The sequence below is a fragment of the Epinephelus moara genome, chromosome 18 (genome assembly GCF_006386435.1).
Source record: "Epinephelus moara isolate mb chromosome 18, YSFRI_EMoa_1.0, whole genome shotgun sequence".
NCBI classification, from domain to species: Eukaryota; Metazoa; Chordata; class Actinopteri; order Perciformes; family Serranidae; genus Epinephelus; species Epinephelus moara.
This window is the reverse complement of record NC_065523.1, coordinates 28,902,461-28,926,500: the sequence shown is the minus strand read 5'-3', so window position 1 is coordinate 28,926,500 and position 24,040 is coordinate 28,902,461. Positions and strand designations below refer to the sequence as shown.

At 39.8% G+C, this 24,040-nt stretch overlaps 1 protein-coding gene across 1 annotated transcript; it reads left to right on the top strand.

Moving 5' to 3' along the window:
- The first annotated feature begins 76 nt into the window (after positions 1–76).
- sez6l2 (seizure related 6 homolog (mouse)-like 2) lies at positions 77–23,340 on the top strand. The gene is made up of 19 exons (XM_050070087.1): positions 77–210; positions 953–1,033; positions 1,231–1,359; positions 1,472–1,687; positions 9,639–9,775; positions 10,165–10,357; positions 12,066–12,251; positions 12,347–12,530; positions 13,002–13,165; positions 14,403–14,597; positions 16,373–16,511; positions 18,110–18,306; positions 19,528–19,722; positions 19,900–20,094; positions 20,207–20,398; positions 20,663–20,701; positions 21,519–21,636; positions 21,784–21,895; positions 22,009–23,340. The coding sequence occupies exons 2-19, from the start codon at positions 976–978 to the stop codon at positions 22,036–22,038; spliced, it is 2,679 nt and encodes an 892-aa protein (XP_049926044.1). The 5' UTR covers positions 77–210; positions 953–975; the 3' UTR covers positions 22,039–23,340.
- Positions 23,341–24,040: the final 700 nt, after the last annotated feature.

Below are 24,040 nucleotides of genomic sequence, written 5' to 3'. Positions count from 1 at the left end.
CGCGCGCCGCTGCAGTTACCGAGTGCGACCGCTAGGGCGCACCTGGAGCTTCAACACAAATGCCCTCACATCATAGCCGAATGCGTCAACCACACGGTAACCAGCTAGGGGCATCTCACCAGCACAAACCCCGCCGTGTTCTCGGGGCCTAAAGCAACAGGATACTGTCCAAGTAGAAGAACACAGGAGGACGCAGCCTGGAAGACAAAGGTAAGCGGCAGGCACCTTTCAATGTTGCTGAGATGGTTGTCGGTCTCACAGTGGTGATGACTGATGCCAAAAATCGTCCTCCGCACAAAGAGGGCCGGGGGAGGTGTGAGTGATGCTGCCTCGTTTAGCCCCATCATTTTGTCACACACCAGGCTGGCATTTTCACCGAGGAAACGCCTCGAATTACAGCGGAGGTGCTTTTTGACACATTACCATTAACAGGTTGATAATAGAATAAGGCTTAGAGGCTACCTGCGGCGAGGGTAGGCTCCGTTGGTGAATTTTGGAATAGCGCATTTTCGGGCATGTTATTGCAGATTTGGGTGAGAAAATGCAGGGGGAAGCCTGAATACTTAACCTACCGTGTGCGGTGTGTACCTGGCCTTTTTCCTTAGACCTGCAGAATTACTTTTATTACATTGTCTTTTACGCTTCTGTATCGTATGAACTGATATTTTCCAAATTGATGGCGCTGAGCTTTTACAACGATCTAATCCGAGTCATTGTGGCCTGTGTGATGTAAACATATGCTCTGTACCTGGATTGGGAGAGTGTTTTAGATATTGTGACTAATAATGTGATATTCATTAGCACTCCAGTGAACATGGATTATTTCTATGCCTCCTGCAGTAACTGTAAGCCTCTAATAGGCAATTACATTACAGTACAAGATAAAGTAATTGTTCTATTTATATTATGTCATTATAGTTTGCTAATCAATTGCTCACTTTAACCTTCCCAGGTCATTCAGTTTCATTCAAAGCCATGGGGTTCACACGCCTTGCTGTGATGCTTTCTGTCACCATGATCCACCTAGTTTCAGGTAACTAACTGTATGTGTGTATGTGTTCTCTGAGCATGCACCCTTGTTGTTCCACCACAAACATGTACTAATGCAGACTTTGCTTGTCTCAAATGTAGGGGAAAAAATATTCTTCTATGCATTTGCTTTCCATGTCCCGCCATTTAGGTTTATGCTTTTGCAAATACCAAAGCAATAATAAGTTATGGCTATTTCAGGTATGAGCTTTATGACTCCTGAGCCTGATACACCACCAACATCAACCCCAGATTCTTACCCTCTGGGTGACCTGATCCATGCTGCCCTGCAGAGTAAGGAATACTTAGGAGAGGCTTCTGCAAGCACAGGTACATTAACACAGGTCTTTATGGCTTTTTAAGCATAATGAAGCTGAAGTACAATATGGGTGAATGATCATTGGAAATGACACATATTAAGTTGAACCTTTGGACTCTGCAGGTACTACCACTAACCCGACACAGGCTGTGCCTGGACTTGGGCAGACCGAGTCAACAGCGACAGTCATATCACCAGGGCTGCTCACCACAGCTTTAAGCTCCTCTTCTGCTGCTGGCCAGACAGGGTCAAGGAATACCATGTCCTCGCTGCCCATAGAGGAGGAGACAACCACCACTCTCATCACCACAACCACCATAACCACGATGCACATGCCAGGTACCTGCATGCCAACACTTTGTGTCCTCTGAGTCTGTGTTTATTGATGCCAGTTGATATGATTCTGCAAAAGCAATGTGAAAGAAATGTTTGAGCAAATGATTCAGCTGTCCTAGAGCTGCTCAGATTTCGGTGGCGCCGGCAGTGACGACAAATTCCAACTGAAACACTATGGTGCCCGTCGTGACTTTAGTCATTTCTCTTCTCTGCCTCTCTTTGAAGAAAGAGTAACAAGAGGATCTTGACAGACAAGGTAACATGAAACACTCATAAAATATTAATGACTAAACATCAACAGGTTACCTTACAATTTCAGTTACGGGTAAAGGAAAAGTTGTACATGTACTTTACATATATTTTTTAGAAAATTGTAAAACAGCTACATAACCAGTCTTTCGTAATTTAATGCTCATTTTTAAGATAGCTATGGAGTCAACATAGCTACCTGCTAATAATATGAAGTGACGTAGCATACTCAGTTTTCAGTATTGATTTTAGATTCTTCCCTCACTAAAAACTAACTAACTTTGGAGCATTTATGTTCGGTAAAAGTAAGTTGAGAACATATAAAGTACAGACATGTTTGTTGATGTTTCTGGTCTTACTACTGCAAGATAATGTGATTCTTGTTCTTTCAGGATCCATGCTTTAAATGTTCAGAGGAACACAAAGAAATGAGAGTGTACACTAAATGCTGATGAAGATGAAGTCAGGGAACCCACCTCTTCTTCCCCATCGCTCCTCCATAACCTAAAGCCAGAAAGCAGATTGGTTTACCAGCTTGAACTGCTGTGAGATGACCGCAGCCAGATGTGCAGTATCAGTTATATGTCTTTCATAGACATGTGCATCTTTGACTTGATGGTGGGGATAGCTGGCACAGAAAATAGTTGCACATATGGCGTGTCCAGAAAATACAGCACAGGCCAGTGGAGGTGTCTGGGTTAGGTTAAACAGGATGATCATCCTTTTCCTGTTAAATCTGGAGAGAGCAGGGTCTGTATATGGTAGCTTGAGTGACTAACTTTGCTACCTACAATGTGCACTTTTCCCCATAATGCTTTCTGTGAAGTGCACCAATGATTTTAATCCAAGCAAAAATCATTATCCTTTATTTATTTCCTTTGTAAAATCTATATCAGTCACAGACTACAAGATATATGGAGATAAAGAAAAGCACATGACTTACAAAAAGATTTTGATGCTTTGAAACCAGTGAGATATGAAGCGTAAAAGGGGGACTTGTATCTTGGGATTGGTCTATCGTCACAAGACTCATTCGCAATTAGTGTCCTCTTAGTTGACATTGCCACATGAAAAGTTCTGTATCAATAAGAATCTTAACAATAAAGTCTAAAAATCCTCTTTGTCTGTTAGTTATTATTACAACAAACAACAAATTAAATGTAATCAGTGAGCATGAAAACAACTTCTTGACTGAATAAAGAGCAACCAGGTGAGGCCATAAATACTAATATCAGCCCTGTTATTGTCCTAATATCATAAGAAGAGAAGCATTAATTTGACAAATCAGTCAGTCAACAATGCCATCATGACCAGAATACTAATCAGGAGTGGTGGAGAACAGAGTAGCATCCTTGTCAGAAATAGACTTAAGTGAAACAGTATTACGGCATCTCCTCTGGCTGGGGTGCCTGTGCAGCTCTCACTGCAGGTGGATGAGAGCTGTTACTCATTCTGGTCATGAAATAAAAGACACCATTACAGCAACGGCTACAAATGAGAGAAATGTGACTGAGCACGTAGGAGGTGGGTCAGCTGATTTAGAGAGAAATGTCATGCGAGATGAATGATCAGTGAGGTGTGTGTGTATATGTGTGTCAGTGTCGGTGTATTTGTCACCTACTTACTCAGTTTTACCATTGTTTTTTATTGTGTTTCTACTGGGAACTGTCATTTCAACCCCTATTAACACCCTCTAAATAGCGAGGAATATATATCAAACATGTTTACCAGTCATTGACAAAACAATCACACCCTAAAGGAATAGTCTGGTATTTAGGGAATTACTGTTAGGCATTGCTAAGACTGCCAGCCCTAAATGGGTTTTTGGCATCTCGAGATTGTTTCCAGATACGTTTTACAAAGTCTGGACACACATTTGAAAGTTGATTGAAATGCAATTCCAATTGGAGTCTTCAGATGTGTCTCAGTCCAGATGCTCTGGCCACGCAAATCGGATTTCAGAGTGTCTTTTGTGTTACATTACTGTATCGCTGAAGCAGAGTTTTTCCAGCTGAGCTGCTTGCACAAGTCTGTCTCACCCTATGGTCTCACCACCAGCAGGACTAATGAGAAAAATCTGACACACTGGACACTATAGAAGTTAACTCTGGGGTCAGTGATGTCATATACAGTATAACATTACAAACGTTGATGATCTCTGGAACGCTGCATGAGAGAGAATTATTCAGTTTTGCCCAGAAGCTAACATTAACTTCCAAGCAGCTCCAGTGAGGAATCTGGTGCAATCGTATCGCTCTCAGAAGCGGTTAATAATCCAACCTTGAATCGCAGTGTCTATTTTGGCGTCTTTGTAAAATGAATCCATTATGATAAATCTGTGACTTGATGTTTTCTGAGATTATTTATTCATTTTCTCAATTATTCATTCTGTGTTCAAAACAGTAATTGTTGTTGTTAGCTGTCATTTCTCATGTTTCTGCACTGGAGCTCTGTGGTTACTGACGCCAAGTCATTACCACAGCAACCAGGCTGGTGCTGTCTGTACACACAAATCCAAGTGTGGACAGTATGTCTTGAATATCTGATTTGAGAAACAAATCTGATTTGCTAGCAGTTTGGAAGTAGACTTATTCTCTTACTTGCCAAGGGTGTGATGGGATATTGATACATTGATATTGCTCTCATGTATGTACGGAAATACGAAGCTGCAGCCTGTTAGCTCAGCTTAGCAAAGTGACCGGAAACAGGGAAACTGTTAGCATGGGTCTGTCCAAGGATAACAGAATCCAGTCAGCAGCACCTCTAAATCTCACTCATTTACTTACTGTGCCTTGTTTTTTATTCTGCATGTAATTGAAGTTGAAAAACAAAAAAGAAACTGCGGGTTATCTGCTGGACTACTTCTTGACAAGTTGTCCAGTCACTGGGTAACCACTGGAGACTCCAGGAAGTTACTGTTCCCCACCATGTGATAAGCTGCATCCACAATCGGGTACTATGCACTACATACACAATATGTGTACTATTGTTCAACATACCTGTGTGTACAAAAACAATAGTATGTATCTCTTTGGATGCACTGAGCTGTAATCCCTGCGTCACTTCCTGAGGGCCACCTTGTAACCATGGTAACCTGTGCCAAACTTAGCTCTACCGCTAATTTAAAAATAATTTTTAAACTTTAACATGCATAGCAAAGTTAAATCGTACACTTCTTACGTACCTACACTTAAAAGGAAGTGTAATTGACATTACAGCGGTGTCTCGGTCGCTGTCTATTAAGAATGTTGTCCTCTACCGCATTGCACTGTGGGATATATAATGTTTTCATACTAAGGTTTCAGACCCACTAAAAATCGTGCATACTGTTTTAACCTACTAAATAGCAGGTTAGAATATCACATAACCCTCAACATACACTTAGGTTTTGGTACAAATTATTAAATAAACATGATAATCTGTTAGTTAGAGGTCCTGGTGGTCAGATTCTTTTTTTATCTGTGGACACTGTCATTTACAGTACAAGCTAATGCTGACTGGCAGCTGGGTCCAGCTGCAAATTTACAGCACAGAAATTAGAATAGTGTTAATCGTCACATCTGACTCTCAGCAAGAAAGCAAATAAGCTTTGTTTCCCAAAAATGTCAAACTATGCCTCTAACTTTTCTGAAAAGAACTTTTAAATGCCATTACATGTTGGGGACACAATTAATTATATATTATCTGCCATGAAAGAATTATGTGATACTGCAGTACAAAAGCACATCTGCTAAACTCAAATCTGTGTTTGACAATTATAGAGAGCTGCTGCATCTGAGCAGCCAGAATTTTCATTGTCACCTACCTGTGTCCATGCTCAGTCAACACCGTCAGATGAATTACTTCACTTATTAAAATCTGCCATATAAGTGAAAAGTGATAAGTTATTTTTTTTGTTTGTTTCTGTTGATTGTCAGCGAAATGGACTGTGAAACCCTTTCCTCTCCAGATGCCATTTGTATTACAATGGCTGGTCAATAATTTGATTCTACCGAAGCATAGCAGCAGTTTCAGTCATGCGGCCAATAAAATAATTTAATGCGGGGCAATCCGATACACCACAGCTTCACCCAAGGCGATGCTTCAACTCAGCCAGTACTCACTGGTAGGAGTTACTTTTCATTTTTACCCAGTTTAATTGGTGTACTGTTACTAACAACTACCGCTTAGTGATGATAAACCAGATTGTTATTATCAGGATCAGATTATGTTTTCTTTGTCCCACAAGCCAAAGATGAGGCAGGAATGGGCTGCTCCTTGCCCCTTGTCTTAGATAAAATGATTAGGCTATACTATGGCTGGTAGTTATTGTGACAGAAAATATACTATAAATTAGCCTCACACAAATAATATGTGGATATTTTGGACAATATGTAGACTTGCAGTAGACACTGGCTTAGAGCTTCACTCTGCAATATTCAGTATTAGAGACTGATTTTATTATGCTGTTGTAGTATATAGGCTAGTTGAAAACTATGTCAATATGAGGGTTAAAGCTATAGTCGATAACTTAAATGGAAATAACTTTTCCATATTGTCACTATATTCACACTGCACTAAATTAGATGGATAATTTGTGAAAAAATATACTCCTGTGCTGACTTTATAGCCTTGTAGTATGTCTAATCAGTCCCTTCAGGATTTCGCAGGCTGTTTCTGTGAGTGTTGCAGCCTGACATGCCTGATTTTACGGCAATTTTTCAAAAAAATTGCAGTGAGCACTGTGATGTTTATGGGCATTCTTTGGCAATTAAATTGTGGGGGCAAGTGAAAACTACAAAAATAGTTGTGATACCGTCTCAGATTCTGAGCGTATAATTATGAGCATTCAGTGTTTCTAACAGAATCAGAATCTATTCGTGGTGGTAGCGGGGTTGTAGGGTCAACAATCCATCAGCTGTTGGTGCGATTCGACGCAGCACTGAAGGACCGTCCCTGTGAGAGGCTCTCCTCCTGCTCTCTCTGCCCAGATAGCATGAGCTAATCCAGCACATCACTGCTCATTACATTTTGTCACTTAGGCAGAAGCCCCGCAGCAGCAGTTAACATCCGACACCGAGCTGTTAATCTTACGCCAACACCGAAATGGCTCAACTCTGTCAGTAACTGTTGGGTAACATTTGCCACGTGATGCTAGCAGTTAACGATGTCTCAGATGAAATTAGATTTTACCCTTTTTAAATAGTCAAATTTGCAGTAATATTGCAGTGACTGGACAAAATTGCAAGGTCACACAGAATTCACAGGGATGGCTGAATTTGCATTCAATCGTGGAGATATCTAATGGCCTTACTGCATGTGAATGAAGACAACCAATCAGTTACCGCATTGAGGCATTTCTTGCCTCACATGTTTTCAGAAACATATTTTAGCGTACTGTTTTGCTATAAAATGAGAAAGTTGCCACCATATTGGATACCATTAAACTGGAGTACCAAGCACCACCCACCAGCCAGACCAGCTTCCTCATTTTACAGCAAAACATTATGGTCAGATATGTTTCTGAAAAAATATTTGAACATATTTCAGAATGACGGTTTCAGCAAATATGACAACTTGTTTTCATAGAAGTTACCAACTGTACCTTTAAAGAATTGCATATTGATATACTTTGGCTTCCCATTTTACATTTAATGTTAATTATCTCATGTGCATAGACTAATCTGTATGTATCCATATATAAATGTGTGAAGTTATCCATTGTTCTTCAGATAAGGTAGTTGTAATATTCCTTAAAAGGACAAGTATACACTTTTAATGTGATGGAGTACTTTGATTATAAGGAACAAAACATTTCCTGGAAACAAGACTTCTGAATTTTAAAGACACCACACAGAGGCTTCTAATAATTTTTGATTATTTTCATGAAGGAGGGCAGTGATTGTATGAGAGTGGCTGTGGCACTCACATGGATAGACTGTAGTGGCCAGGGGGGACCAGTCTAGGGTGGGTGTGGTGCAGCCAACTCACTTTGGCATTTGGCATCAAAATGGCCTCAGCATTCAGACGTGTTTGCTATTTCTCTCGACAGAGAAATGTGTCTGTGTCATTATAATAGGCATTGTTGGTCATCTAAACACCAATAAACCCAAGAAAAACATGTCTTATCAACAATGCATACATTTAGTTGCTAGATTACAGTACTGGCAACATTTTCTCTTCCCATTCAAGCCCCAACCGAAACTACAATAATGATGCAATCATCATTTGCTGCCACATTCATGAAATTTGAAAAGGTTTAAAGCAGGATAACAGAAATATTGTCTTCATTGTAGCTTTATGTACATATTTTTAGCATATGCTTACCACAAAGGCTTCAAGATTCACTGCACTGGGAGATTTTTGTGGAGCTCAGTGATGTTTCCCTTTATCCTTTTGGTACTTTGATGATTTGCACAGTGGGGGTGGGTGTCACTGGCTATCCAGCAGTGCACAGCTATTTTGGTGTCAAGGATGACTATGATTTGCATCTCTCAACACTGACCTACTTGAAAGAGTTTACTAGCATGGGTTGTGTTTTTTGTTTTTTGTCGTTAACACTGAAGGATGCAAACCCAAGAAGACCTGTCAAAAATCAGCTTTAAAAAAACTCATACAATCTGTTTTATACATTCCTCAGCCAGTGAGCACATTTGTTCGCACACTAGAAATACAGTTTTAATTCCAGTCAGCCAGGCAGAGTCTGACCTGTATGGTTATAATTCTTGTCAGCGTCAGCCAGACACAATTGCTTGCAGGATCAAGGTCTTCCTTTCAGTTTACTAAATCACGACAGCATTGCTACACATCAGCAAGAGAGGTATTTCCCACCTGCACCCTCTAATTTGAGTAATCATTTAATCCCAGCACATGTACACACGCCTCAATTAATGCAGAACCTTGAATAAATTGTGAGCAACCAGCACCAGGTACTGCTTTTCCTTTGTGCTGCTGCATATGCAACATTTACTTGGTAACTAGAAATTTTAATAATTTCTCAGTTTGTGCAGTGTAGACGATCAGGAGTGTAGGAGGCATCTTCAAGAATCAGTGGACACAGTTCACACAGTTCAGTAAAAGACATTGTAACTTCTCTCTCATCTTCACATCACTGAATACTCACAGCAGCAATCGCTCCCACCAATCCTCATCCAAAAAACATAAGGTTACTGGGATGCAACAGCAAAATGCCTCATCTGCTTCTGTCTGTGTCATTAAATTGCCTGCAGAGATGTTTTTTAAGTGGCAAAAGATAAACTGTAGAAGTGGAAATTTGTGCTATGAAATGTAGCCAAATAAAAGTTAATACAATTTTAATAATTGCAACCAACAAAAGAGATTATTAAGAGTATAGCATAGCCTATTGGAGAAGTTGCGAACCTGTCAGTATGCTGTAGTGGGGAGGACACAGCTTTTAAAGGGATGAGAAGAGCTGGTTTAATGTCTCCCATGTGCACTGGGCTACATGCATGTTGACTTGCCTTTGCACAGTGCAACTTTCACTGGCTGTGAAAGTATCAGCTGATAAAAACAGCTATTTATCTCTCTTTGCTCAGAAACTGCCGAGAAGCAAACTTCTTAAACTACACTAGGTGAAACTATTTAAGTCATGTTGTTGCTATAAAAACTCATACGTAACTTGCGGAAGCTTTCCTGTATGAAGTGAATTTCAAAAGCATTAGATGTATTTCCCAACTTGCATTTTTACTTTTCCATCTCTTCACAGTACAATGCAATGCGACTTTGTCAGCAATGGAGGATGTTGTCGAGTCACCAGATCCTGCGTCATCATCCTCATCATTTTCCCCTCTGGAATGCACCTACAGCATTACTGTGTATGCAGGTTATGGTGTGGAAATTCAGGTAATGAGCCTTATCTCTGATGAATCCACAAACATTCATCTTGTCAAATATTACATTTTTTCAAAGACATTTTTCCACTGTAAAATAGTTTGTTTTAATTGTGTCTTGGAACTGAATATGTAGACTTAATGTAGCCAAAAAACAAATGCAGTGCCTCTCATTATTAAATTAAATTAAGACCATTCACAAAGCGCATCTTCTAATGTTTTTCATTTGTTCATCCCAAAGATGCAATATGACAGGTATATTAGGTATGTCATGAGTTGGGTAAGGCTCGGGATCAGTGTCAGTGACTTAGTGATTACTTCACTTGTTACTGGACAAGTTTATTTATAAAAGACAGCTGCCAGCACCAGTTGCATGACATCACTTCCTCCTTTTTCCTTTAGGTGAGAAAGGTTAACCTTTCCAAGAAAGAGTCTCTGACGATCATGGGCTATGGAGGTTTGGGACCAGAGCTGTTAGCCAACGAGACCCTGATGAGAGAGGGTCAGGTGATTCGCAGTACAACCAATCAGGTGTACATACACTATCGCAGTCTGCGACAGAGCAACCATGGTGTGTTCAGCCTCCACTATCAAGGTAAATTAAACCTTTGGGTTTCAATTTTTATAACTTTAGATATATTTTCTTCTTCAACAGTAAGATAATTTAACTGATTTTCATTTTCCTGTATGCATGAAGAAGTTTTAATGTGGAATTAAAACTTGCATGCCTGCATATTTCCAAGCATACAGGCATGGTAGATGTGGGAGCAATAGTGAAGAATCAGACCACCTCAGCACTTTTCATTACATGTTTCAACTCTTTCATTTTAAAAGTTTCTTGGTGAGAATTTCTGAGCTGCACATTCTTCAGTGTGTTCTCTGAGCCCTCTTTTGTTTAGCCAAGCAGCGCTGAGCTCTACACTGCGGGTTAAGTTCAATGGAGAGAAAAAGATTAGAAATTTATAACATTTATTAGGAATTAAGAAAGCAGCAGGGAGAGGTTTTGCTGATTGGACTCATGAAACAAGAACCCATGATTGGGCCTGTCATAATAGGTCAGCAAAAAATTTCGAGGTTACGTCCATGTAATGTGGCATGGTGGAGTGGTTGGCACTGTCACCTCACAGAATGAGGGTTCCGGGTTCAAATCTACCAGCCGGCTGGGGCCCTTCTGTGTGGGTGTCATTGTGGGTTTTCTCTGGATTCTCTGGCTTCCTCCCACAATCCAAATACACGCAGGTTAGGTGACTCTAAATTGCCCGTAGGTGTGAAAGTGAGTGTGAATGGTTGTCTGTCTCTATGTGTCAGTCCTGTGATAGTCTGGCGGCCTGTCCAGGGTGTACCCTGCCTCTTGCCCACTGTCAGCTGGGATAGGCTCCAGCCCCCTCTATGACCCTGCACTATGATAAGCAGTTACAGAAAATAAATGAATGCATGTTCATATAACATACAGTATTACCCTTGTGTTTACACGCATGTTTGCTCAAGTAAGAATGTCACCAAACATTTAGCCAACATGATGCCAGAATAAATAGCACGATTTTCCCTACCATTATAAAACTTGGATGCAGCCCCAAAGCAATTTCACAGAGTGCTTAAGTTGAATGAGCAGAGAAAAATGCTGAGACAGTTATTTTATTTATTTTTTTATTTATTTAGGATATTTTTTTCACATTACAGTTTCAATGTGTGAATATTCTCAAGAATTAAAAGTTTGTTGCTCTTTGAAAGGGTGTATCAGTGGAATGAAATGGCCTTAAAATGACAATTGTATAGATTATATCATTTATCGCAATTATTTCTGGGGCAATGTAGTATCCACCAAAATTAGTTATCGTGACAGGCGTACCCATGATGATACTGGTGAAGAGACAGGAAGACTGTTCACCTGGGACTACCATGGTAGTGTGGGAGGTGGAGGGAAAGACAGGATGACAGCATTACACAGACCTACAGATTAACGATCACCATCCAACTGATTGTTTCATAGAATGTGGAAAGAAATCGTGGTAAAGTGTAACTGTCAGAAGTTTATGTTGTGTGCACACAGAGTGTATAACAGATTAGAATATATTAAAAATGTGACAGAAAAAAGTAATTTTTTTTTAAACTTTTTAAACATTTTTTTTAATCTTCTACTTCTACTAAAAAAAAACACCACTCACGAGCTATAACACTATCAATATTACTGAAAAAAGCATCCACACACTTAGATCTATGTAAAAATCTTGCTTTTTTCATTTATTCATCTTCCTGTTTACAAAATAGATTTAATTTCCTTCCTGATTTATCAACATCCACAGCCTTTCTGCTGTCCTGCCCGTTCCCTCAGTCTCCTGAGGGCGGCGGAGTCACAGTGACAGACATCCATCCTGGAGGTCAAGCACACTTCCACTGTGACCCAGGTTTCCAGGTTCGCGGCCATGAGGTGGCCACTTGTGTCAACACAACACAACCACACTGGAGCACTCCTGAGCCACAATGTGTCGGTCAGTAAACTCATGCTGTCTAGTCTTTGGTTACAGCATGATTGCTAAGGTGGGTGATTTTGGAATATAATAAGTGGGGTATCATCTTTCCTCAGCTGTGTCTTGTGGAGGGTGGATTCGTAATGCAACAGTGGGACGGATACTGTCTCCACCTCCTCCATCTGTCAGCAACCACAGTAATGGAAATAACCTGAGCTGCCACTGGTTGATTGAAGCCAAAGAGGGACACAGACTCCACCTACACTTTGAGAGAATTGCTCTGGATGAAGATGATGATAAGTAAGTTTGTTTCCACTAATTTGTGTATCACAGAATCAACAAAAATAGGTTTATAAATTTAGTTCTAGCATCTCTCCACATATCTGTGTTCTTCTTAAAGTAAGATCAGTGCAGCCATAATGCAAATTTTGTACTTTTCACACAACACCACTCAGCAATTTCTTTCATCATTTAAATATAAGAAAACATTATAGGTTATGTTATCATAAATAATGCAGAAAGAAAACTGTTCATCTCATATCTAAAAAAGAAAAATGGAAAAAACAAACCTCTTCAACTTCTAACTGAATGAAAACAACATTTTCGAGGTTTGGTTTTTATTGTTCAACATTTATTGTTCTACGTGTCACATGTGACACCAGACTTGTTGATGTTGATAACCTTCAATCTGCTATCCATGCACATTCAGACACTGATCTGAACAAGTTTCTCTCTTCTCAAGCTTAGATCTTTGTGGTTTATTCCTCTCAGGTTAATTGTGCGCAGTGGAAACAGTTCCCTGTCTCCACCGCTCTTTGACTCAGACCTGGATGATGTCCCAGAGCGTGGGTTGCTGAGTGAGAGCTCCACACTGTACCTGGAGCTCACAGCTGATTCTTCCTCCATCCCTCTGCTGCTGGCACTGCGATACGAGGGTGAGCCGAGAGACTTTGGATGCTCAGCTTTACACAAGGTCTTTTCCACATTCAGCAAAACGCAAAGGCAATGTGTCACTGCACATCCCTCTGAACTCATTATTGTGTAATATTTAAAGGGATAGTTTGGATTTTTTTTTTAAGTGGGGTTGTATGAGATACTCATCCATAGACAGTATATTACATACAGTAGATGTTAGTCGACATGCTTCCAGTTTGGAGAAGCAGGCTGGAGTCTGACATGGAAGCTAAGCGATGTACTGTTGTGGAGGGGTCAGCAATATAATGTATATTAGCCAAGTGTACGCCATATGAAGAATATTTTCGCTGCTTTGCCTTAATGTCAGATAGTGATTTTCAACTGGAAAATGGAGTCATCATATCACTCTTGTCAAAGCCAGGCTCCACTGAGAAAAATAGTGATTTAACATTGTTGAACGCAGGAGTGTTTGGTATACCACTACCTTGAGCACATTTTGTTTGTGTTATTGTGTGACTAATGAAGCAACAGGAGACCGACAGCTCCCCTTTTCATCAAGCTTAAATTGTTGTTTGTGTCAATGGAGTCTGGTGGCTCTTTGGCAAGAGCATAAATGGGGACTTTAGGGCCTTAACGGCTTTCCCTTCGGAAATCACTGTCTGATGGAATGGTAAAGCAGTGAAAGAAAAACTCAATATAGCATGCATTTTAAATGATTTTTTTCGATGGCTAAAATACATTTTGTTGCTGACCCTCATCCACAGCAGTACATTGCTTTGCTTCCATGTCGGAATCCAACCTGTTCAAAAAACTCTTGAAAGCTTGACCTTTCTAATCTTGATAAGTTATAAATAATTTCGATGGATAATTAACAGTTTTCATGTTATATTTGAAGTGGGAATTGGGTTTTAATGGGCTAGAAAAACCAAGGCTTTCTTTTCATTAATTTGTTGTCGTGTTTAAGAGGGCCATCATGAGCCACATAAGTGCTTACAGTCTGCCCACGCTTCAGTGGGATTTATTTAAGGCTTCGGAGATACTCACTGCTTAAGCTTTTAGTGCCTTACACCTGGGCTCTTTCTAGCCAAGAGGGTTTGAGATTCTGGGTCATCCCAAGTGAAAAGTGACACTGCTCCCTCCTCAATTAAAATGGGTATGGTTGCTTAATTTCGTCAAGACTAGAATGCAAAAAAAAAAGGAAATAGGGAAATACTTTTTTCTGATCAGTACACTTCTTTTTGTCCTTTTAATTTTTAGCTTTCGATGATGAACACTGCTGGGAGCCCTACATGCCTCATGGAAATTTCAGCAGCAGCGACATCACATATCAGCTGGGCACCACTGTTGCATTCACCTGCTCTCCAGGCTTTGTCATGGAGCAAGGTTCGGGGACGATTGAGTGTGTCGACCCCAGCAATCCCCACTGGAATGATAGTGAGCCTGTGTGCAGAGGTAAGATTATGGATTGGGCTTTGGTTGTATTAGTGAATCCACTGTGTCAGCCAATGGTGTAGGTTTCATTTTAATGTCTGAAGGAGTACAAGGGGTGCACCTATGAAATGAGGGAATTGGCGGCCTTCTGCTGGAAAATTTTGAGTGTGAAACACTTGCTTTCCTGCAATATGGTGATTTTTTTCTGCACCAAGAGTCCTCTGTAAGTTTCTATACAACGAAGGAGATGTGTCCCCTGCTTCATTGCCAAAATTAATGCTTATGATGTCAATCCTCATGCCAGCAGTTTGGGAAATCAAATTGTTTTTTATTTCTCTAATCATAATTACAACCTTCATTATTCCTTATCCTTCCTTCTGTTGTTTCTGGGCTTCATTTTCTTAATTTAACCGAACCCTCTGATATCCAAACTTAGTAGTACTAATTTCCAAAACACATGGAGTTTTGTAAGTTTTTGCATGAAGTGAGAAAGTCATTTGATTCATTAATATTCAAACTGTATTGTGTTGAGATGGGTGCCTGAAGCCTCAAGATGTTGTAGCTTGAAGGCTACAGCCACGCTGACTGTGTCATCTGCTGATCTGCTGGCATGCTGTGAAAAGTGAGAGCAACAGAGAGACTGTGACAGATTTAAAACTGGCAGAGACGTTGCACTGGGTCAGGGACTGGCTGAAAACACAGGTGCTATAGTTTCAGCCAAGCGAAAGATATTCTGAAAGCCATATGCTGTGTAGTATTTTTGCTTGTAGATTCATAGACAGTGAAGCGCAGGAAGGTGGATGGTGGGATATTGGTTACTTTAGTGCTATGCATAGTGAAGAGGTCAGAGTTTTCGTCGTTGTTCTGAGCATCCATGTATGGTGGAGGACTGTCGTTCTCAGAATGGAAACTGCTTCAAAAAATGAGGGCTCAGCTGGTGGTTGGGAGCGCTTGTGTTTATTCTGCTCATATTTGCCTGGTATGCTCTCACAGAAATACATTTTGATAAATGTTGTTGTTAAAATGTTCCCAAGCAAGTGCATGTATAATGCACTGTTTTATTCCATCACATGTGGCTTTGAAGAATCGTGGATTTACTCTACATCCGATGCCCACATGTGTTTGTGTGCTTCACAGTTGCATGCCTCAGTTTTAATAGGGGGTGCTTCATATGAGAGCAAGTCCCGGCATTGTATGTGAAGTCAGAAGCATCCTCCAAACACAATCAATCTGAATGTGTTCTCACAGGCTAAAGGGTTTGTATGGAAATAGAAGTGCTGCATTTGGCTCCTATCACTGCAGTTGTCATCTCCCTACTGACACACTTTCCTAGCTGTTTGTACTGTATCCCTACGAGGACAGGTTGCTGTGGTTAATGTGAGGTAATGAGTGTCAAAATGAGTGTCATAGACTTTTATGTTCATATTCTGTGATTGAAATATAGCTGCAGAATAATATTCAACAAGCAGGCTGCAGATAAGGTAACTGTTTTTAATGATGCCATGGAAACAGCACGGATGGGTAACTAATGAAAGTTTTAAGTAAGCTGCTGCTTATGATGCCATATTCTACTTAGCCCGTCTTTCTTTTTTATGTGCCCTCTGAAATCTTTATCATCTCTCCTTGATTGTTTTACTGTCTTTATTTTCTCCCTCCATTTATAATTCATTTTTCTCCAGTTGCTTTTCTTTTTCCAGCCTCTGCTGTTATTTCATCATCCCTTTCATCGTTCTCTCTGTCTCCCAGTCCACGTCCTCACTTCACTTTGTCTTCTTTTCTCTCTTCCGCCCTGCAAGCTCTGTGTGGAGGGGAGCTGACCGAGCCGTCGGGCACCATCCTGTCTCCTGATTGGCCCCAGAGCTACTCCAAGGGGCTAGACTGCGTATGGCAGATCCATGGCAATGAGGAGAAACGTATTGAACTGGATGTCCAGATGTAAGTTATGCTGTTAAAAAGTAACCAGCCATGTTTGTGTGTGTGTGTGTGTGTGTGTGTGTGTGTGTGTGTGTGTGTGTGTGTGTATTTTTGTATGTGTCAGCACATTGAATAATTGCATACTGTCTTGCTTATGTCATAAAGAAATTAGCAAAAATGCAGTGCCCAAATATAGCAACATAATTCCTTCACTTCACGGACGTTGCTTCTAATTTTCTTATTTGCTGAGTTCATAGTTTCACTGAGCCCACGAGGTGCCATAGTGAGGAGGATGGTTATTACATGCATGTACTTTTTTAATGACCTAGATACCAACTTTGTATTTTACTCACTGAATCAAACCACTGGAAAGCTAAATCTAGGCTGGCAATCAGACTGACTTTTTATTCACAGGAGAACATGGTTCAATACTACATTATGTAACATCTTGTATTATTTGTCACGCCATCCACAGTCAGACAAAATATCTCACAGATTTTGCACCCAAATTCTGCAAATTCTTAGTAAATGTTTGAGTGCGAGAGGCTGTAAGAGTTCAAAATGGTAATGTATATCACATAACTTTGACCAAACTTCAGGGGTCATTCCCTGATTTGAACATCTTCCAGTTGGTAATTGTTGATTAATCAATTCAGTGTATCCTCATGCAATGGTTTATGTGATATCTAACAAATTAGCAACCCACAAATGATGTCACATACTTAACATAAGGTATGTAGGTTAGGTTCAGGAAGAGAAACATGGTGACAGCATAACTTAAAATAGCTTGTAGTTTACTTACTTTTACATGGCTCAGAATGCCAGTGTCTTGGGGGAAGTCCTGTATCGTTTGACCTATCCACCACCCCAAGCTGCCCCCTTACACAGACTTTTGGTCTTTATGGTACTTCCTTCTTACATCCCATCAGTGCATTGTCACATGATCACAGCCTTCCTAATTACATGGATTATACACAAATTACCAGCTTATAATTATGTGGGTTATATACGAATTGTTGTGCATTACTTTTCATAAGTATACGTATGAACAGTGTCATCCCCTTTTCCTACATTCACGCTTAAGCTGTCCTATCAAATTAAGGCAAAAAACCCAAACAATTATCATTAAAAAAATGTACATGTAATGTATTAAATTATTATTATTAACTTTGTATTAATTAATCATGTATTAAATGTAATCAAAGTACATACAGTAATAGGATCAGCACTCATTTCATTGCCAAATGAATTGCAAAACTCAATTGAACCTGCATCCTGTTGTCAAATTCAACTTGTGTGCGCCACATATACACAATTTCAGCTCATGATTTATTTTCCTCTAACAGCACATTTCTTTTGTGATGAATGTGTATTTACAGATTGTACATAGACTATACGACACATCCTTTGTACACATGTAAATTGCACCTGAACGAGACAGGATAACATGTAGCAGCTTTATATAATTTGCCTCTCCTGTCTTTCCTTTCTGTACTGTGTACTGACTATTAAATGCGTCAGGTGGGTGGACTGCTCGTCTTTAAAGAAAAAAAAAAAACAGAATCTGTCTGAGGTGAATCCTCATTGCTCTTTTTTATTCTCATCTCTCCTTCTTAAAGTTTAAATATCCGCCACACTGACGTGCTGACCGTTTTCGACGGACGGGATCTCATGTCCCATGTGATCAGACAATACCTGGGGTCCAAAGAGCGTTTCCAGGTTGTGTCTGGGGGGTCAGAAGTCACCATACAGTTTCAGAGCGATCCAGATGATTCCAGTTTCATCTTGAGTCAGGGATTCCTCATCCATTATCGTGGTAAGTACACTCCTTAAAGTGGCAGTCTCAAAGATTTCTGTTGTGGTTGATTTGGCGACATCTGTAGTTAGTGGTGGTAACAGCAAATGTGGTTTCATATTCAGGTCACAGAGTTCTGGGGGCAGCAAAACAAACTATTGTGATTGTAATGAAGAAGTCGTACAACAATTAGCCTCTTCCCATTCTTCTGTGAGCAACCGTTATCTGATTGTATGCTGCACATGACATGAGTCTGCAGACAGCGGGGGACAGTGAAAGAAGTTTGTCACCTCGCTAGGTTAGAGGTGTGCTGTCTGTCGCCTGTAGTTTTTCATCTAACAGCTCATTGTGGCTGCTCCTTAATGTTCCACCACTCTCTGCAATACTGTGATCTGCTGTTAATGAAAGCCAAAAATGACTGTTGTCTTGTTTTATAGATGCACTTTTGATGAATGATGGTAGTAAGTGCTATGCTCACTGAAAAACACATTGCATTTCCTGTGATCCCTTTATAATAAAAGTCAACTTGTGTTTCACCAGTGAAAAGCTTTTAACTTTGCATTTGCGGTTATTTAATGCAGCATTTTCTCAGCACATGTCACCCTCAACACCCAGCTCTTAATACTACAAATACAGTATATAAATACTGCAATGCTTTTATCAATGGGCTCAATCCTCTTTGCGTTATCTTATTCAGCAGTAGATAATGACTTAACAGACATTTATTTGAATAAAAATCTTATTACTTTAAAGGTTCCGTGTGTAGGATTTAGGGGGATATTACATTCTACAGTAGCCCAATACAAACAAACCAAACACTTGCTCCAGATAGGGCTATTCACATTTCTGTGTTGGCCACTATTGTTAGAGGCCTATTGGCAATGAGCAGCATCAGAAAAACACTGATTTGTAACGTGGAACTGCTTTATTCAGTATTTTTGTCAGTTTAAATCACCATGTGTGTTTGTTTTGCAGAGGATAAATTGGCTCCCAGTAAAAACCTCCTGAACAATGAACACTGAGGGAATTATAGCCATGAGGAGTTTCAGCTGGTTGCAATCTGAAGTCCTCACCGCTGGACGCCGCTAAATCCCCCTAAATCTTACACGGCGAACCTTTAAGTAGCTGGTTTTATGGCTCAAAGCATAAAAGTCAGGACAAGTGTTGTGTGTCCCTGCGGAGAAAGACATCGTGAACAACCTCTTTTCATTTCTTTCATTTCTCTCTGTCCGTGTTACGCAGAGGTCGAGCCCAACGACACCTGCCCTACCCTCCCTCAAATTGCCTTTGGGTGGATCAGCTCGTCCCACTCCTCCCCTGTGAGAGGCAGTGTGCTGACCTATCAGTGCCAACCGGGATATGACATCAGCGGCTCCGACATCATCACCTGCCAGTGGGACCTGTCCTGGAGCAACAGTCCACCTACATGTGTCAAAGGTCAGACAAGTGGTGGGACATATTTAAAAGATCCAGATTTGTAACTTTTGTCAAAAACATTAAATGCAGTCATCACCTGTGCTGCTATTGCACCTCTGTTCTTTGTATTGAACAGTTTTTGATGAAGTCAGAATCAAGTTAAATGCTAATATATGTGTTCCACTGTGTCCCCCACAGTCCAGCAGTGTCCTGACCCAGGAGAGGTTGTAAACGGAGCGCGCTCTGTGCGCCCCGAAGCAGGTTTTGCAGTTGGAACAGTCGTACGTTTCTCTTGTAACCAGGGTTATCAGCTGGAAGGTCCCAGCCAAATCTCATGCCACGGACGAGACACCGGCACCCCCAAATGGAGCGACCGCAGCCCGAAGTGTGTCTGTAAGTCTGTTTCCTGCACTCTACTGATTTATGTCTGTGTGCATATGATGCTTATTACTGAAAATTTAGACATTAACTGCAAATACGTTGCTGTGTTTTGTGCTCTGAACAGTAAAATATGACCCATGCCCAAACCCTGGGGTCCCTGACAATGGTTACCAAACCTTGTACAAGCACAGCTACCAGGCAGGAGAAACTCTGCGTTTCTTCTGTTATGAAGGGTACGAACTTATCGGTGAGGTCATCATCAGTTGTGTTCCCGGCCATCCCTCCCAGTGGAACAGCCCGCCACCCTTTTGCAAAGGTAAAGGTTATCACAGTCTCTGGACTATCTTATAGGCCTACCACTGTTTTCTATCAGGGAACAGAAAAGGACAATGGCCCGAAACATTCACTGTGTTCAGATTTGAATTAAGGAGGTTAGGTTTTTAAGATAAGCTCTCTTTAACAATGTTTTACACCTGCATGAAAAAATAGTAATGAGATCCTGAAGGTGCATTTAAGACTTCAGGTGTAATTTTCTAATATTTTTTTTCTCTTCTGTGTCTCTTTTCTTCATTTGACACAGTGGCATATGAGGAGCTTTTGGATGATCATAAATTAGAAGGTGATTTATTCTCTCTTCTCCCATTTGTGATGTGCATAAAGTCAAATAGGTCATTTTAGACATTTAAAGCCACATGTAAGATTTGAAAATCTCACATTGGCACCATCTAGTGGTGGTATCATGAACAACACTGTGATCAACACTGCTACAAAAGTCAAGTTGTATTGTTGTACACTGGCACCATGGGGGATACAACAGCTTTTACAAACACTGTTTCAATGTACTTCACTAAATATATCGTGCAATTTATGCAGTGATGATTGTGTTGCTAGGCCTGCACTTACATGTAGTTTACAGCATACTGACTTGTGCAGTGTGAGAAGTTGGACAGGGTAGTTTCGTCTCAAATCATCCACAGCAGTATATTGTTTAGCTTCCGTCCAGGTAGATTTAGTTTATCAAATATGATAACAAAACAACAAAGTGCATAAAACAAGCACATCAGAAACGCCAAACAGGTCGGACCACCGTGTTTGACTATATCTCTTTAAACGCTACAATTACGGCTGAAAATGGTGACTGAAATCAATTTTGCCAGTTTCACGTATCTCCACAATTGTAATCAATTGCCATTTTTCTAACCACAAATTACTGTTGTTGGCATGACGTCATATATGTCTAACATATAGGCGATGTTAGACAATTTAGCTCTAGCAAATGAAATGTAAGTGCTAATTTGTGTATTAAAAAGGTAAAGGTTTTCCAGATTTAGCAGCTTATATTAATGTGTTTGATATTATTTTAGATTAATAATCAAATCAGCACAAAAACATCTTCATCAGCTTCTTTTTATGACAACTCTGTGACTGTTTCACAGTGTCTCAATCATTCGAGCCGTCTCATCAGATCCTCAGTGAGAACATTGCTTTGGCAATAATCCTGCCAATCATCTTGGTCATCCTCCTGATCGGAGGAATCTACATGTACTATACAAAGTGAGTAATGCAAGTAGCTAAAGTGACTTTTAATCCTTGACTGATTCATAACACTGCTTTTACATTTCTTCACCTCAGTTCACAATAATGTTTAAATTTTAGCCTTTATTCGTGTGGTCATGTGTCATTTTATTTTCTCGCTCATAGCATCTGCAGACTAGAATGGAAGCCGCTCTTCTGGAAGTCTCTCTCTCACACACACTCCTACAGTCCCATTACAGTTGAGTCCGATTTCAACAACCCTCTTTATGAGGCAGGGGTGAGTATTCGGCTGTTTTTATTACTAAACTTTAGAGTATTTTATATGTATCTTTATATCTAAACTTAAGTTTTTTTAAACTATTTTTTACTGGTTGATTTCTTTGCCCTCAGGATACACGGGAGTATGAAGTGTCCATTTAAAGGAGAAAATCTTTTGGTGAGAATTTAAAAAACGCAGAAAGATTCAAAATGTTTTGGAAGAAAAATTCCTTAGTATTATAAGGCCTCACTCCCCTTTTATCATTCATTTCAGATTATCTTTATGTTTTGCCATCACAGTATCTCTGGTTTATCAATTTGTGGAAGTGCTTTATTTTTGATTTGTTGCACTGATACGGTGGTATGCCAAACGTGGGTCCTACTTCACGGTCCAACTTTCTGTATCATTAGGACTGGTGCCTTATGAAGGGTAAGAAATTGATAATTAACAAAGAAATAACAGTGATGGAGGCAAAAGAACAGGAGAGGTAAAAAGGGCAAAGGTAAATTGGTTTATTTATTAAGTTAAAATTATTACGAGGCCAAAACATTAGAGAGGTTGGCAATACTTCATTTGTAACTGCTAAAAGTTGCAGTCATGAGCATAGAGTACACACTGAATGTTTTTCTTTAGTTTTTAGAGTTGCTCATGTTACATTTTACAAAGTGTTACAGTAAAAGGGAAGAATACTTTAATTTTGATCATGAGAAGAAGTTTGAGATCAACACAGTCATTTTTCTCTCTTCCTCACTTTGTCTTTCTCTGTGTAACACACACATACACACACACAAATTGAATGTAAATATCTGACTTAATATTGATTGAGGTTGATATATATATAAAAAAAATTATATATATAAGCCTCATACTATATACACTTATACATGGTGGCGGGAGGTTATATATTTTCATTATATATGTAATGAAAATTCAGTGCCAAAATATAATGTTAAATAATTTAATGTCCCTAAGTGTTTCATCTGTTGTTGCAATACTGTTTACAAAGGCAGTGTTTATTTTATTCTTCGCTGTTTCTGGAGTGCATCGTCACCCAGTGTCACACGACATATAAGGAAAAGGTGAGGACATGAATGTCATTATGCTTAGAGCATGCACTGATTGTAAATTATATTGCTTCTGCTCAATCTTGCCATTATCATTATAGTTATTGACAGTTATCATTGTTATCAGATTTGATGTTGTATGCACTATGTTGATGAAAAACTACAAACTTGGCTGCTTGCTGTGATGCATTATGTATTTATTTACAACTGATTGTTTGAACAGTGAATGTGGTCTCATTCGCTGTGCCAAATGAAGGATCTTGGAGACTGTTGCTTTGTAGACTTAATTCTTCTCTTATCATCAGTAGCATTTCTTTGCTTCATATATGAATACACTCTTTTGAAGGCAGTAAATTATTTGCTGAACTGGAAATAAAGTCTCTGTTGAATGGTGTAAAACTTGTAGATGTGATCTTTTATTTTTCCAAATAAATTGGTGTATATACAAAACATGTATTAAAGGAGCAGCCTGTAAGATTTAGGGGGATTTAGTGGCATCTAGCTGAGGGGATTGTAGATTGCAACCAGTTGAAACTTTTCCTAGTTAGAATTCCTTCTATGTTTATTGTTCAGGAGGGTTTTTTTTGTGAGCAGGATTATCCTGCAGAGGTCTCTTCCTCTCCAAAACAAAGATTATGTGATTAAAACCAGTAAAAACACTGAAAGCAGTTTCACATTAAAAATCTGTTTTTTTCCGACGATTAGTAGGTGCTCATTGCCTAGCACCTACTGTGTGCTCACCTTTTTTCTCTGCTAACTGAAGATCTAGACACATTTCTACCGGGAGCCGAATTATTCGCAGAGGTCTCATCCTTTCCAGAGCAAATGAACCAAGTGATTGAAACTGGTAAAAACACTGAAAAAAACACTTTCATGTTACAAATCAGTGTGTTTCTGATGCTGCTCATTGTCGAGGGGCTGCTAACTACTGCAGCCGATGCAGTATGGATGGAGAAAACACAAAAGGGTAGAGGTCAAAAATGAAATTTATTAAATAATGTTATTTACAAAAGAAATCAATGGGATGTGAACAGTCAGTAACATCAGTGGTGTGTGAGTGCCAGCATGAGTAGAAAATGGTGTATGAAGATGTTGCATC